Here is a 14165-nt window from a genome sequence, read left to right as displayed (position 1 = left end):
CAGGGCCCACCCTGCGGCCAGCAGCCATGGGCAGGTGGGCAGGGAGGCCAGGACCCCTCCGAAGGTGCTGCAGGCTTGGTTTGCTACAGAGCTTGCTGGGGGCTGGAGGGGAAGAGCAGAGCACAGCTCAGAGCTGGGGGCTTGTCATGGTTTGACAATGGCACATTGCCAGTGCCCCCATGAAAATACCCTCTCAGCCAAAGGGCTGGAGGGGCAGAGCCCAGCTCAGAGCTGGGGCTGCCCTCTGGCCCCCTCCCCTCCCGGCTGGCCGGTCCCTGCACAGCTCCAGAGGGGCAGAGAGCAGCCCAGCCCCATTCCCCGGCCCTGCCCTGCACCCGCGGGTCCCTCCAGCGCCCCCAGGTCCCCCCGGTGCTGCGGGACCCTCCTCCCCACGGTGCCCACCCCCTTGCCCCGTTCCTGCCCGCACACCTGCCCGGCCCAGGTGGCCCGGCTGTGCCTGGCTGCTCTGCTAGCACGGGGGGGTCTGGAGGCAGCGAGCCCCCCTGGTGCCAGGGCACAGTGTGGGGATGCTGCAGATGGCTGGCGCTGCAGAGCCTGGCACGGACAGCAGTGCCACCCTCCCTCTGTGCCCCTGGGTGCAGCTAGGGACACCTGGGACCCCCAAGGACCATCCCCACCCACAGCAGGGCGGGGGCTCAGCCCTGTGCCCCCAGCCCCCAGGGACTGGCAGAGCCCACAGAGCCCTGGGCCGTGGAGCAGAGCCACGTCTCCACGGCAGCAGTGGCCAGACAACAGTGGAAAATGGCCAAAAATGTGGGTTTAGGCTTGACCAGGCTTGAGCCTGCCAGCCCAGGCCTGCAGGCACTGTCCCCTCAGAGGGGAAACTGAGGCACAGATGGACTTATCTGCAGTCACCCAGCAGCTCAGCAGCAGTCACTGTGAGGGGACACCTTTCTCCACGGAAAAACAACAGATAATTGGGAAGACCTGTGCACTGACAACAGCAGCATCTGTGACAGCAGTCTGTGGACTTGGGATGGAGGTTTCCTGGGCGTGGGAATGGTCGGGTAACAGAGCAAACACGGGAGATGGGGAGGGGCACAGTGGAGCCTTGCTCTGCTGGCCTCAGGGCTGCTCGGAAACGGTTTTATTGGGAGGAACTGGGAAAGGCTTTGCTGCTGCTCCAGGCAGCCTGGTGCTGGAATTCAGGCACCAATTGGGCTTTTCTGCCGCAGTTACCTTCATGGAGACAAAACCTGGCTGGCCACAACTCTCACAGACCTTGGAAGGTCAGGACCCCCACCCCAGACCCCATCAGGGTCTCTGGACAGCGCTCCCCACAAGGGCAGCTCCTGTATCCCAGCACAGCATCAAACCCTTCCCCCGTCTCCTCGCTCTCCATCCCCTGCCCCAGCTCTCCCCACAGCCCCCCAGAGCCTCCTGCCCCCCTGCTCCCAGCCCGGGCTGTGCCTCTGGGGGTGACCCGGCCAGGCTCGGCCTCGGGGCCAGACCCGGGCAGCTCGGCCCGGCCCGGCTCGGGGGCGGCTCGGGGGCGGTGCGGGGGCCGGGCCGGGCCGGGCCGGCGGCGGCAGAGCAGCCGCTAGATGGTAGCGTTAGCCCACGCCAACGCTGCTGACACAGCACCGGCGGGGAGCGCGCCCCTGACCCGGGCGGCCCCGGGGACCCGCCCGCGCCGCCCCCGCCCCGGCTGAAGGGAAATCCCGGCAGGGCTGGGCCCCGCGGGTGGCACGGGTGGCACGGGCACCGCTCGCCCGCCCGGTGCCCGCTGCCGCGGCTGGAGCCGCCTGCGCCTACGGGGACGAGTGGGGGACCCCGCTGCCAACCCACCTCTGCCCCAAACCCAGACCCCAAACACCCCCAAACCACACAGGGCACGAGCAGGGATCAAACCAGGCCTGGGCACGAGCAGGGTGACCCACCCAGCCCAGTGTGGGGTGCTGGGCACCCACGGGAGCCTGGCAGGGCCAGTTTGGGGGGGTCCTTCCCACTGCAAAGCCCCCCACTCAAATCCTCATCCTCCTCCAGCCCTGCCCGGGGCTCCGTGCCAGACCGGTATATATATTTTATGATAACTATAGAGATGCACTTCAAACCTGACAAAGGACTTTGACAGTTTTAAGCATCTCTTTGATTAATACATGACCTTTTAATGCTTTGGATTAAATTAATAAATCTTTTACATTCTAACCCATTCTGCTTGCAATGTCATGGGTTTTGCACGACCTCTCTCTCTTCCCTGCCCTGTCCCTCTGTCCCTCTCCCCCCATCCCTGCACAGGTACAGTAATCCACAGCCTTGCAATATTCATGGGGCACAGAGCCCTGCAAAGCCAGAAGGGAGGGGATACTCCTCGGTGGTTTTTTTTTTTTTTTGAACCATCCCTAAAAATAGCAAGAAAATTCAAAGCTGACATTCAGGGCGAGGGGACGAGGAAGCCTGCAAAGTTGCTCACTCAGCCACCAGCAATTGCAGCGATCCTGTCTGCGTGTGCAGATTCCTCTGCTGACCGGGCTGGAGCCCAGGCCTGCACTCTGCTCGGCTCCCAGGAGCAGTGCAGCCTGCTCCCCATGCCTGCCCTGGTGTGCAGAGCCCGGCCGGCCCCAAACCCGGCCCCGCTGATCCTGCTGGGGTGCACCGAGGGGATGCAGCTGCACCTTTCCAGTTGCAGTAGGTCCCAGCTGGAGGACAGATCTCAAGCTCACCAGCTCATCCCAGTTTAGCAGTGAAGCTGGGGTGAGCAGCGTGTCTGGAGCTCAGATTCCCTCCTCGCTGCCTGTTGATCCAAAAACACGCGTGAAACCCCAGCGTGCCCCACACTGGCGAGGCAAAGGGCTGCTGTAAAGCCAGGTGCTGTGTCTCTCCCTGCACCCATGCCTTATTCCATCGATGACTCACGTGTTATTAGCAGCCAAGCAATATTCCCAATTCCCTGGAGTTAACCCTTCACTCGTCACTCACAAAACCACGATGTCATAACAAACATCGCTGGTATTATCTACTTTAATTGTATTGTATCTACCCAGCTCCGGGAACATTAACAGCGACGGGACTTGGTGCTGGGGAGATGCTCCGTGGAGCTGTGGGGAGGGAGGTTATGGGGTGCTCGGAAAGTTGGGAGGCAGATCCCTGCTCTGTCACCCCTGTCCCAAGGGGCCTTGCTCACCACCTTTCCACCTGGCACTCCCTTTATCACATGGCCAAGAGGGGACACAAAAAACTGGAGGAGCAGGGTATTTTCAAACAGCAGGGATATTGCTAGGACTCAGAGAGAGCTTTTGATAAAAAAAAAAAAAAAAAGAAAATAAAAAAGAGTTAAAAGTTGGGGAGGCGGGGGAAAAGGAAAAACGGATGTGGTTGGCTCAATGGGCACACTGGGCTCCACGGGCACACTGGGCACACTGAGCTCCGTGGGCACACTGGGCACACTCACTTCCATGGGCACACACAGTTCCATGGGCACACTGGGCACATTCTGCTCCACGGGCACACTCAGTTCCACGGGCACACTGGGCACACTGGGCTGCATGGGCACATCAGGTTCCATGGGCACACTCAGTTCCATGGGCACACTCAGTTCCATGGGCACACTGGGCACACTCAGCTCCATGGGGTGCGCGAGGGCGCAGGGGGGCTGCCCTGCAGACAGCCACGAACCCGTGCACCCCAGTTTGTGGGGAGGGGGCTGCAGAGAGCCCTGTGTGTGTGCCCAAACCCTGCCTCCCCGAGGAGGGGGCGCGCAGTGCGGGCGCACCCCGGGAGAGGGCAGCAACGCCCCGCGCATCCCGGCGGGACCGCGGCGAGCGGGGGCAGCCCGGGGGGGGTACCGTGCCCCGGGTGTCCCCCCCAAAGTGTCCCCTGTCTGTGAGGAGCCCCCTCCCAGGGCGGCGCTCGGCGGCCGCGCGCCCGTCTGCGCCCCTCCCTGCGCGCCTCGCAGCGACTGGGAGGAGAAAAAGGGGGGGGGAAGGAAGGAGGGGAAAAAAAGAGGGGGGGAAAGGAAGGACTACAAGGCCCGGCATGCCCCGGCGGTGCTGCACGGCTCCCCGGGGTGCCGGATGCTGGCCGTGCCGCTGACAGCGGAGCGGAGCGGAGCCGCGGTCCCCGCCGCGCACCGAGAGAGGAGCGAGGGGCTGGGCGCGCCTGGCCGCCGGCTCTGCTCCCCCCCTTTTATCCCAGCCCCCACAAAGCCGGGAGCGGCAGAAGGCAAGAGAGAGGGAGGAGGTGGTGGTGGAGGAGGAGGAGGAGGAGGAGGGAGGAGGAGGAGGAGGAGGAGGAGGAAGGGGGGAGGCAGCGGCAAGCCAGGGCTCTGCTGCGCTGTGTCTTTCTTTGCTTTCCGCAGGCGGCGAGCGGCGGAGGCGCAGAGGGGAGGTCGGTTCCCCTCCGCCTCCCGCTCCGCTGCCTTTTGTGTGTGTGTGAGAGGCGAAGGGGGGGGAGAAAAAAAGAGGAGGAAAAAAAGGGGGAAAAAAAAGGTGAAAAAAAGGGGGAGAAAAAAAAAAAAGGAAAAAAAGGGGGAAAAAATAAGCTAAGCGGTAGAGGGGAGAGAAAATCCCGGAAAAAATAAAATAGAGGGGTGGAGGGGGGGAGAGGGAAGGAGGAAAGAGCAGGCAGGGGACGGAGGAGGGGGCGGGCTGGCAGGAGCGGAGTTGCCTGGGGAGAATGTGAGCAGGAGGCGCTGGAAATGCTCTCGTTGAAGGTGGCGAGCGGTGCCGAGGGCTCCGGGACCCCCGCGGCCGGTCAGGACGCAGCCCCGGCGGGCGGCAGGAGCCTCCCCAAGCGGGCGGGCTCCGAGGGGCGCGGAGCGCAGGAGCCGGCGGGTGAGTACCGGGGACCCCCGCCTTTGTGTGGGGCTGGGAGGGGGGGAGGACGCTCGGGACACCCCCTTTGGGCAGAGCGGGGGGGGGAGGAGGCGGCGTGTCGCGTGCATGTGTCCCCCCCCCCGCGCCGTCCCCTCCGCCGAAGTTGCGCGGCGAGTTGGTGCCAAATTGCCGGAGTTTAATGGCACTTGTGGTGGGGAGGGGCGCGCGGGCGCGGGGGCCCGGGGCGAGCCCCCCACGGCGCGGGGGCTGCCGCGGCCGCGGGCTCGGCCGCTCCCCCCGGACACCCCCGGCCGTGCCCCCCCGGGTGCGAGCGGTGAGTGACAGCTGTCAGAGCCGGCTCCGGCCGCTAGAAGGCAGAGCCTGTCAGCGGCGCGGGGGGCTCGGGGGGCTCCCCGGAGCGCGGGGGCACCCCCGGGGCGCAGCCTCGCAGCGCCGTGCCCGGGCGGGCCGGCCCGGGGGAGCGGGGCTGCCCGCGGGGGCGCTCCCCGGAGGCTGCGGGGCCCGGGGCGTGCGGGAGGCTCCCCCAGCCCCGCCGGTGAAGTTGCGTGGTCCGCGGCGCGGGGCTCGGCGAGCGGTTGTTACTCCCGTGCCTGTCATCCCCCTCTGATTTGTTTTTATCGATCAGCTGATTTACCCCCCCCCCGCCCCCCCGCGCGGCCCCTCGGTGCTGGCGACAGGGACCACGGGGGACCGCGGTGGCTTCGACGGGGGCTGGAGTCACCCGCAGGGTCGCGCTGACGCCAGACCCTCCGCGCTTGCTGTCCCCAAGGCCGGCGCAGGTGGAGACACCTGAGTCCCCGCTTGTTTATGTGCTAGGGGGACGACGTGGCCGTGCCCACGACCAGGTGGCCTCGTGCGTGCAGCGCGCCCGGCCGCGGCTGCCGGGAGAGCCCCCCAAAAGCGGCGGGGTGAGCTCATTGTGTGCCACAGCGCGCGGTGGAGTCACTCCAGATTTATCCTGGCGTGACAGAGAGCAGAAGCGAACCCCCGGGGTGCCGGGCACGGATCCTGCCCCGCTCTCCTTCCCACCCTGCTGCCGGCGTGCTCTGGGTCGGGGGCGCGTGGTCCAAACCGGGGCCCCGTGGTCTGAATCGAGGCCCCCCTCCCAAGCCTCTCCCCCTTTGCTCGCCCCCCCAGGTGTCCCCTTACACTGGCTTCTCCTGCTGGGCTGTGGAATTTGCAGGGGAGGGTGGTGGTGGTGGTGGGGAGCGGGGGGTGGAAGAGGAGGGCGGAGGGGGGGCTGGAGAAGGGATGGCGCGGCGCCAAATTCCGCTCTGCCATGTCTCTGTAACCTGAATAGGCCAACTCCATCCCCGGTGCGAGTCCCCCGGGGCTCTGCCGCGCTCCGATGCAGTCAGGCGGGAGGTGGCTCTCGCTCGGCTCCCGGCGCGTCCCCCCGGCAGCCCCGGCCCGCTTCCCTCCCGGAGCGGCCGGGCAGGAGGCGGAGGTGCTTTGGGGGAGCGGGGTTGGCGCCGTGGCGGCCGCGGGGTAGCCAAGGACATCCCCGAGCGGGGCGGCCGGCAGAGGAGAAGCTATGGAAGCCCATGGAAGGTTACGGGAAGCCTGGGGGGGCTGGCGCTGCCCTGGCCTCCTTAGAGGAGGCAGCAGAGACCCGGGGCAGGCTATTTCTGCTGAGATCCCGAGGAAAGCTCTGGGAGAATTGTGGGCTTCTATAAATAGTGTGTGTCAGCCGAGTGGAAACAGGGCCTTGAAATGCTCCTGCTATTCTCCCGAGTGCTTGGAACCAGCTCTTGGTAAACAGGGCAGCGGTGGGGAGGGCTGTTTCCTTCTTCCGGGCTCGGTAACAGGAGCGGGAGGGATGTGGGGGGGATTTTTGCCTGGTGATATGGCAGCGTTCCCCCCTGGGGCCGGCCGGCTGGATGCCGGGCTGTGGCCGGGCGGCCCGGATGCGGGATGGCCCCTGAATGCGTCGCAGATGTGTGTCCTCCCCCACCGCCGTCCCCTCCCCGCCCCACTGCCCGCCAAACTTCGGGGCCGGGATGCGCCGTGCGCTCCGGCCGCGCTCCCGGGGGAGCCGGGGGTGCTGGGGGAGCTTTTGGGGATGAGAGGGCTCAGCCGGCCGGGAGATGCTCGGCACAGCCCCTCCTCTGCCGGCACTGGGGTGCACGGGGTCACAGCCTGGTTCCCTCTCTCCCGTCCGTGTCCGTCCGTCCGTCCGTCCCGGCTGGAGTTGTTCCCGCTCTGCCTCGGGGCGCATGCTGAGCCGTGCCTTGGCCCCGTGCTGGAGGGCAGGGATTTGATCCCATGGCGCCTTCCCAGGCATGTCGGGACCCCCAGCGTGCTGGGGACCTTGTTCCTCAGGGGGCTCTGCATGCAGTGGGGACACGGGGACGTGTTCCCAGGGTGTTTGCTTGGCTCTGGGGCACATCCTGGCAGGCACAGTGCTGTGGTGAGCGTTCAGCTTCCCACGAGGACCTGGCATCGTGCTCATTTGTCACCACCCCTCGCACCCACACCCCAATATTCACCTTGTGCTGCAGACACTGGCTCGAAAGCTGCCTTGTTATTATTTTCCTTAAAAATAACACAAAAGGGAAATAACTGGGCTGTGCTTAGCTCCCCACTGGGAGTTTTTAGGGTGATGTACAGTGGGCTGAGCAGTGGGAGGGATCCAGCGCGCTTGTGGTGGGATTTGGTGCTGGATTCGGTGTCACAGGGCTGGGGGGCCCAGCCCATCCCTGTGTGCTGCCTGCCCGGTGCTCAGCGCTGGCACAGCCGAGCGCATTCATGGCGTGGGTGGGAAGGGGCGAGCGCCAGTCCGGTGGGGTTTTTTTCCCTTCTCCATCTTTCTTTCTCTTTTTTTTTTTTTTTTTTCCCTCCGTTTTTCTTTTTTTTTTTTTTTTTTTTTTTTTTTCCCTCCCTCTCTGTGGGTTGAGCGTTGGGGCGACAGACAGGGAAAGTCTGAGCAATGGTCTCCGTGCTGGTGCTGTCTTCAATCACCGCGTCCCAGAATCCCTCGCTCTGGGCCTTCTAGGCACAAGGGCTTACAGCGAAAATCGGCAGCTGCAGCTGCGAGTGAAAGCACAAGAGCCCGGCTGGGTCTTTGGCATCGGCAGGAGAGCAAAAAAAAGCTGGGGGAGGCGAGGAGGGAAGGGAAAAGGCGGGGGGAAATGTGCCCTGTGGTTTTTTTCCAGGCTTGCCACCGAGGGTTGTGTTTCAGAGCATCGGTTCCCGGGCGCGGGAAGAGGCGGGAGGATGGGGGGTGCGGAGCGATGCCTCCGGGGAGCTCATTAAAATCTGTCGGCTCCCCCCTTTCGCCGGCCGAGAGAGGCTGCATGCGGAGGGAAGGAGGGAGGGACGTGCTGGAAGGAACACGCCGGCAGAGCGGCTGCCCGGTGGGGACAGTTGCCGGCCCGGGCAGGAACGCTGCCCCGGGGGCTCACCTGTCGGAGCACGTCGGCCGCGGCTGCCAGCGAGGCCGGGACAGGGCTGCCGTGTGCCGGGGACTCCCTCGGCCGGGAGCGGGCTCGGGGGCCATGGGCTGCCCTGGTGCTGCCAGGTGATGCCCGGTGCCGCAGGTGATGGTGTTTGGGGCGATGCCGGGGGTCAGGGGGTGCAGCGGGAAGGGGAGTGCGAGTGGGAGCTGTCAGCACGTGCATGGGCAGCGTCGGCGGTGCTGGCTGTGCAGGCAGGGTTTGGTGTGCAGGGAGGGCTTGGTGTGCAGGTGGGGTGTGTGGACAGGGTTTGGTGTGCAGGGAGGGCTTGGTGTGCAGGTGGGGTGTGTGGACAGGGTTTGGTGCACTGGCTGTGCAGGAAGAGTTTGGTATGCAGGTAGGGTGCATGGACAGGGTTTGGTGTGCAGGGAGACATTGGCTGTGCAGGCAGGGCTTGGTGTGCAGGTGGAGCTTGGTGGGCTGGCAGGGTTTGATGTGCAGGTAATTTGGTGTACAAGGCAGGGATTGGTGTGCATGGGCAGAGTTTAGTTTGCAGGCAGGGTTTGGTACAGAGGAAGGTATTGATGTGCACAGGGAGGGTTTGGTGTGCAGGCAAAGATTGATGTGCAGGGATGAGGCTGGCTTGGAGATCCTGGGTGCTAAGGTGGGTCTGGGCAGGTGTTTGCAGGAGACCACCCTGGCAAAAACATCTCCTTCTCCTGCCCAGTGAAGGGGACTGGCAGTGTTGGGGATCCCCCTTCCCATTCCAAATCCCATGACATGCTGGAGGGAGAGCATTGGTGCAGCCTGGCCTGGCACAATGCGGGCAGACAGAGGAGAGGCAGAATGTGGTATTGATCCTCTCAGAGGGAGAGGGAAGGAGTTCTGGCATCCTCCAGCTCCAATTCTCTGCCCGTCCCACTGCTAAACCACCTTCAGGCAGAGGGAGCACCATGCTGTGCCATGCCATACCATGCCATGCCATGCCGTGCCATGCCATGCCATCCCATCCCATCCCATCCCTCAGCTGCCGCCTCCAGGGCCTCAAGCACCACGCACACTCTCCCTTCTTCTCTCTTCTTCCCTCTTCCCTCTTCCCTCTTCCCTCTTCGCCTCCTGCTGACTTCAGCGCATCGGCTTGGGCTCAGCGCCTGAACATTCCTTGCAAAACCTGGGCCTAAAATATCTGGAGGAGGATGGAGCGCCTTGGGCGAGGGAGATGAGCTCCTCAGCTGCAGGAAAGAGGGAGGCTGCTGGGCTGGAGGCAGCAGGGACGCTCTGCTCCCTGCCAGCTGCCAGCCCCGCTGGCCCCCCGGGAAAACGCCAGGAATAAATCTTGCCTGGTGAAGTCGGCAGCTTGGTTTGGTTTGGTTTGGTTTGGTTTGGTTTGGTTTGGTTTGGTTTGGTTTGGTCGGGATGTGCCCAGCAGAAGCAGGGGCACGAGCACCCTGTGGAGCACCAGATGAGTGGCACAGGGAGTGAGGATGGCATTGGGAGAGGGGTGACAGAAGGGCAGGGTGGCATGGAGTGTGTGACAACAAAACAGGGGGATGGGGAGAGTAGGGTCACAGGGGAACAGGATGGCAGGGTGACAGTGGATCAGGGTGGCAGGGTGACAGTCAATCAGGGTGGCAAGGAATGGGATGAATGGGGAGCAGGAGAACAGGGTGCCATGGGAGAGGGGTGGCAGAGAGCAGGGCGACAGGGAGCTAGGATGGCAGTGGAGCAGGGTGACAGAGGAGCAAGGAGGCAGTGAAACGGGATGGAAGGGTGACAAGAGAGCAGGGTGGCAGGAGAGTGAGCTGGGTTGGGGTGGCTGAGGAGGGACAATAACTGCTGGGAGGGAGGTGCTAGGCGGGAGCTGTGTGACAACCAGTTTGCGAGGTCCAGATTGGCAGCAGATCCTGAACCAGGAGGAGCTGAGCATCCATACGGCCCCTGCCGAGATCAGACGCGACGACAGCGACTCGGTTTGGGGGAAGAAATTGGAGGCGGGGGAAGCTTTTTTGCTGAAATGAAATTTGAACCCCAAAGTGGGAGGGAAGTGGAGGTGGGGGGCACGGCTCTCTCCACATGGTTATTACTGCTGTTTTCCACCCAGCTGAAAGGAGAATGTAGCTTAATATGGACCCGCGGGGAGGAGAAGCACTCGGGAGCGGGGATTTGGCAGGAGGGAGCTGGGAAACAGCGAGAGGAACGTAGAGGTGAGAGTGGCCAGGGCTTTGCCCGGGGAGGAGAGGACGGAGCCGGGCTGGAACAAGGCGCTATTGTTCTTGGCGAGCAGGGGGCCAGCCGCGGCCCCCCCAGACCCGCAGAGCTGGCGCGGATGTGGGGAAGGTTTTTGGGACCGGTTTTTCCCGGCGGATTGCTGGCTGGGAGTGAGAAGAGCTCACTGTGCTGGGGTGCACCAAAGGGAGCTCACGAAACGCCCAGAGAGGCAAGGGGAGACTGGTGTTTGGTGGGGAGGTGATGGCAGGTGAGAGGACAGGGGTGAGCAGGGGGAATTTCGGATCAGTGAGCGGGAGGGCAGGTGGTGGGGCAGAGCTTGGTGGCCGGAGGACGATGTGGGAATGGGACAAACCCCAGCGTCCCTCATTCTGCCAGCACAGCAGAATGTGCTGATCCTTAATGTGTGTGTGGGGCGGGAGAGGTCAAAACGGAGAGTCTGGGGACCTTGCTGGCCTGGGGACCCCTGTCACCCCATGATTCACGTCCTGCCATGATCCCCTCTTGGCTGCTGGCACCTCTGCAGGGATCCCCATCAAGCCCTGCTATCCCTCGTGTCCCCTTGGTCCCTTGCCCCAGCACCTGACATCGCCTCCCTCGGCACTTCACCGCTGCTGTGGATGTCACGTGCCACGTTGCCAGAGCCACCAGCTGTCCCTTGGGCCATGACAGTGCTTGGGGACACCCGAGGGTGCCAGTGAGCAGGAATGTGGGGAACCAGCAGGGCTCATGGGGCTGGAGGAGGAGGAGGAGAATGGAGGGATGTGCAGTCCCATGGGCTCTGGGAGCTGTGGCCAGGGAGGGGGCAACAAGGCAGATGCCAGGTTCAGGGCAAAGCTGAGCTTAGCCCAGCCTTTCCTGGGCTGCCGTGCCTTGGCCTTCCCAGCACAGCTGGAAGAGAAAAACCCCCCTGCAGCACATCCCTGGCATTTGCTCCCCATCCCCCAGTTCCCACCTCTCTGATGCTTCCAACGCAGCGATGCCCTAAAGGCAGCAGAAGCACCTTTGCAAGTGCACACTAAATATTTGAACACGCTTGGGTGGCTCTGGCACCACTGCTGCTCTCACCCTTCCCCATCCTCTTCCCCAGCCTCTCTGGACTCCCCAAATTTAGTGGGTACCCCTCCTTTCCTTTGGCGGGTGCTCCTCCTTTCTTCCAGAGAGGGGTGTGACATTTGCTCAGCAGCTCTTGCCCAGCATTATTTGCTCCAGCCGAGGCAGTGCCTGGCATGGCCGTGTCACCCCGGGTGTGTGTCACCCCGGGTGTGTGTCACCCCGGGTGTGTGTCACCGCGTGTCCCCCCTCTCTGCCTCCCTCCCCAGCCCACCCGCTGCCAGCCCCGCCGCACGTGGTGGGACCGCGGCATCCGCGCGACGCCCGCCTCCCCATCCTTCATCCCTCGTCTTCCTCCAGCCCCAGCACCCTGCAGCCGGGCTGGGCGCCCAGCGGGGCGGGAAGGCGGGGAGCAGCGTTCCCCTCCCCTCCCCGGCATTCCTTGGGAGTGAAACACAAGAGCTGGCAGGGCACTCCTGCTTTCTCTGGCCTCCGCTCCTCCGGTGCCTGAACAAAGCCCTCCTGCCTCTCCCAGGAACCTGGGGTTTGAAGCAGGAGAGAGGGCTGGTGCTGCGTGACAATGCCCTCCTCAGGCATATTTTGGGTTCTGTGGTGGGTGGGGGACAGACGTGGGCACAGTCCCCACGGGGGCAGCTCTGGACAGGGTACCCCAGGGTACCCACGAGCACTATGTCTGCCTCAAGAACTGTTGGCATCCTCCCCAACCTGGGTTTTGCGTCCCCACCATCTCACTTCCACCACATTGCCATGGAAACTGAGCCCTGAAGAGTACCAGTTCAATTCCAGTTTGCCCCCAGTTTGATCGTAGTTTGGCCCCGGCTCTCTCATGACAACACGGGTTGGCGTATCCTTCATCCCATGATCCAGGATGATGCATCCCACAGGGAATGTGCGCTCCGTCCCCCTTCCCAATGTCCAACACCCCCCTCCTCAGCACACAAAGCCCCCCCACCCTCCCCACCACCCCCGGTGAAACAGGCCCCTGTCGGAGCGCAGTCCCCGACAGCGAAGGTTATTTTAATGGATGCATTACTTTAAACGAACCCTCCGCCATCTGTTCCACCCCCTAATTACGCATGCAAAAAAAAAGCCCATCTCACAGCCAGCGCAGGAGAAAGTAAAGATATAAGTGATTTAAATGCATGTATCCGCAGCTCCGCCAGCAGCTGGGCTGGGCTGCGCTCCTCAGCTGCCTGGTGAGCCGGGCAACTTGGAGGCAGGAAGGCAGAAGGGATGGTTCTCCTGGACCCAGCGCCTCGGGAGGGCGGATGGTGGGTGCAGCAGGCCTGGAGCCCGGTGGCTGTATCCATCCGTCCCCCAGCCGTGCCTCCATCCCGCCGTGGCTGTCCCCATCACCCCTGAAGGTTAGCCCTGCCCGCCGGCTGCCGGCTCGGTGTGGCTGAGCCTTCAGAGCGGGGACACGCCACCGTGCCCGGGCTGCCGCGGTGCATGGCGGGGGCCAGGGGGGGACAGCCCCCGGCGTGGCCGGGCTCCCTGTCCTGACGCTGCCCGGGGTGGCTGAGCGGGCAGGGCGTCCCACGGGGATGGGGACGGGTTTGGGTGACACCGGGGGACGCTGGGTGCTTGTCCTCTGGCTGAGGACAGGAGATTTTCCCCCACGCTGCTTTTGCCAAGCAGCAGCTCTGTTTCTAATGAGCCATCCCAAGATCCAGGGAATCTTGCTCCCTGAGTGCTCCCAGAGGATGTTCGACCCTGGGAGTCTGTCCTTTGGGACAGCGGAAGGTGAGAGTGGGCGGGGGGGCTGAATGAGACCTGCTTGGAGAGGCAGAGCTCATAGGTGGTGGAAAACCCCATTTTTACATCAATCTCCTGCTTTGGGGAGTCCCAGCAGGGACAGGGAGGTGGCAGCAGTTTAGGAGGCTGTGTCCATCCCCTGTCTAGGGGGAAACAGGGGGGAACCCTGCATCCAGGGCTGCCCCACTCTGACTCAGTTTCCCCCATCCCCAGTACAAACCACCCACAGGGATGGGATGCGTGACTGGCACGGCTTTGGGTGACCCCACGGTGACAAGGCAGGACCACGACCACCAAGGCAGGGCCACCGCCTGGCGCCGGAGCCGGCGGCGGTGCTGGGTGCCCGTCGTCCCCCCCTCTCCCTCCGTCTCCTTCTCTCCGTGCCTGACTGCAGCAGATGCGCCAGCTCTGCAGGAAGAGGGAATTAAGTTGGGCTGGAGGAATTTTAAAGATTGCTGCAGGCCTGAGGGTCTTAGATCCCCCCGCGGAGATGGGCAGTCATGCAGAATTAATCCTATCGGCAGCCTGGCTCGGCTTCAGCCGGTGCAGAGCTCCGGGAGAGCGCGCGGGAGCGCGGGGGGCGATGCTGGGGGCGGCTCAGAGAGCCCCGGTGCCTCTCGGCGTCGATGGGAAATTAATAATGAAAAATTAAAAGCCCCAATTCAGCCTTTCACCCCCCTCCTTCCTTCTCCCCATCAGCCTGGAGGTGGGACTCGTAGGGGGGGAGGAGGTGGGTGGATTCTGCAAAGCTTAAGGAAAACCTGTTTGCCGTAGCCAACAGAGCCCGTGGTGGGAGAAAATGCTGGGGCCACATCCTCCTGGCAGTGCTCGCCGTGTGCCCGGGGGGCTGGCACGGGGACACCCCTTGCTGCCATCACCCAGCTCCATCTGCAGCGAGGCCGTGCAGGGGCAGGAGCAG

General features: G+C 63.8%; 2 protein-coding genes across 2 annotated transcripts in view; one reads left to right on the top strand and one right to left on the bottom strand.

The window, feature by feature from the left end:
- Positions 1–1561: 1561 nt before the first annotated feature.
- LOC131567879 (proapoptotic nucleolar protein 1-like) lies at positions 1562–3998 on the bottom strand. Its single transcript, XM_058819640.1, has 4 exons — positions 3987–3998; positions 3695–3919; positions 2941–3059; positions 1562–1772 (listed from the first exon to the last, which is right to left on the bottom strand). Exons 1-4 carry the CDS (start codon positions 3996–3998, stop codon positions 1562–1564), a joined length of 567 nt encoding a protein of 188 aa, XP_058675623.1.
- Positions 3999–4618: 620 nt separating this feature from the next.
- Positions 4619–14165, top strand: part of AHDC1 (AT-hook DNA binding motif containing 1) — a 49399-nt gene continuing 39852 nt past the window's right edge. Inside the window, exon 1 of the mRNA XM_058819903.1 lies at positions 4619–4793. Coding sequence (XP_058675886.1) covers positions 4658–4793 — 136 coding nt within the window. The 5' untranslated portion in view covers positions 4619–4657. The remainder of the gene's footprint in view (positions 4794–14165) is intronic.

The sequence above is a fragment of the Ammospiza caudacuta genome, chromosome 25 (genome assembly GCF_027887145.1).
Source record: "Ammospiza caudacuta isolate bAmmCau1 chromosome 25, bAmmCau1.pri, whole genome shotgun sequence".
Classification (NCBI taxonomy): domain Eukaryota; kingdom Metazoa; phylum Chordata; class Aves; order Passeriformes; family Passerellidae; genus Ammospiza; species Ammospiza caudacuta.
The sequence above is the reverse complement of the archived record's forward strand: the minus strand, read 5'-3'. Positions and strand labels throughout refer to the sequence as shown.

What these genes read in the sequence shown, in the direction of transcription:
- LOC131567879 (XM_058819640.1), bottom strand. An exon ending in CCCCTCCTCGGGGAGGCAGG is followed by an intron (nt 3,060 to 3,694) that starts GTTTGGGCACAC and finishes CCCTCCCCACAG; the next exon opens with CTCCACGGAGCATCTCCCCA. An exon ending in TGTTATGACATCGTGGTTTT is followed by an intron (nt 1,773 to 2,940) that starts GTGAGTGACGAG and finishes TCGTCCCCGTAG; the next exon opens with GCGCAGGCGGCTCCAGCCGC.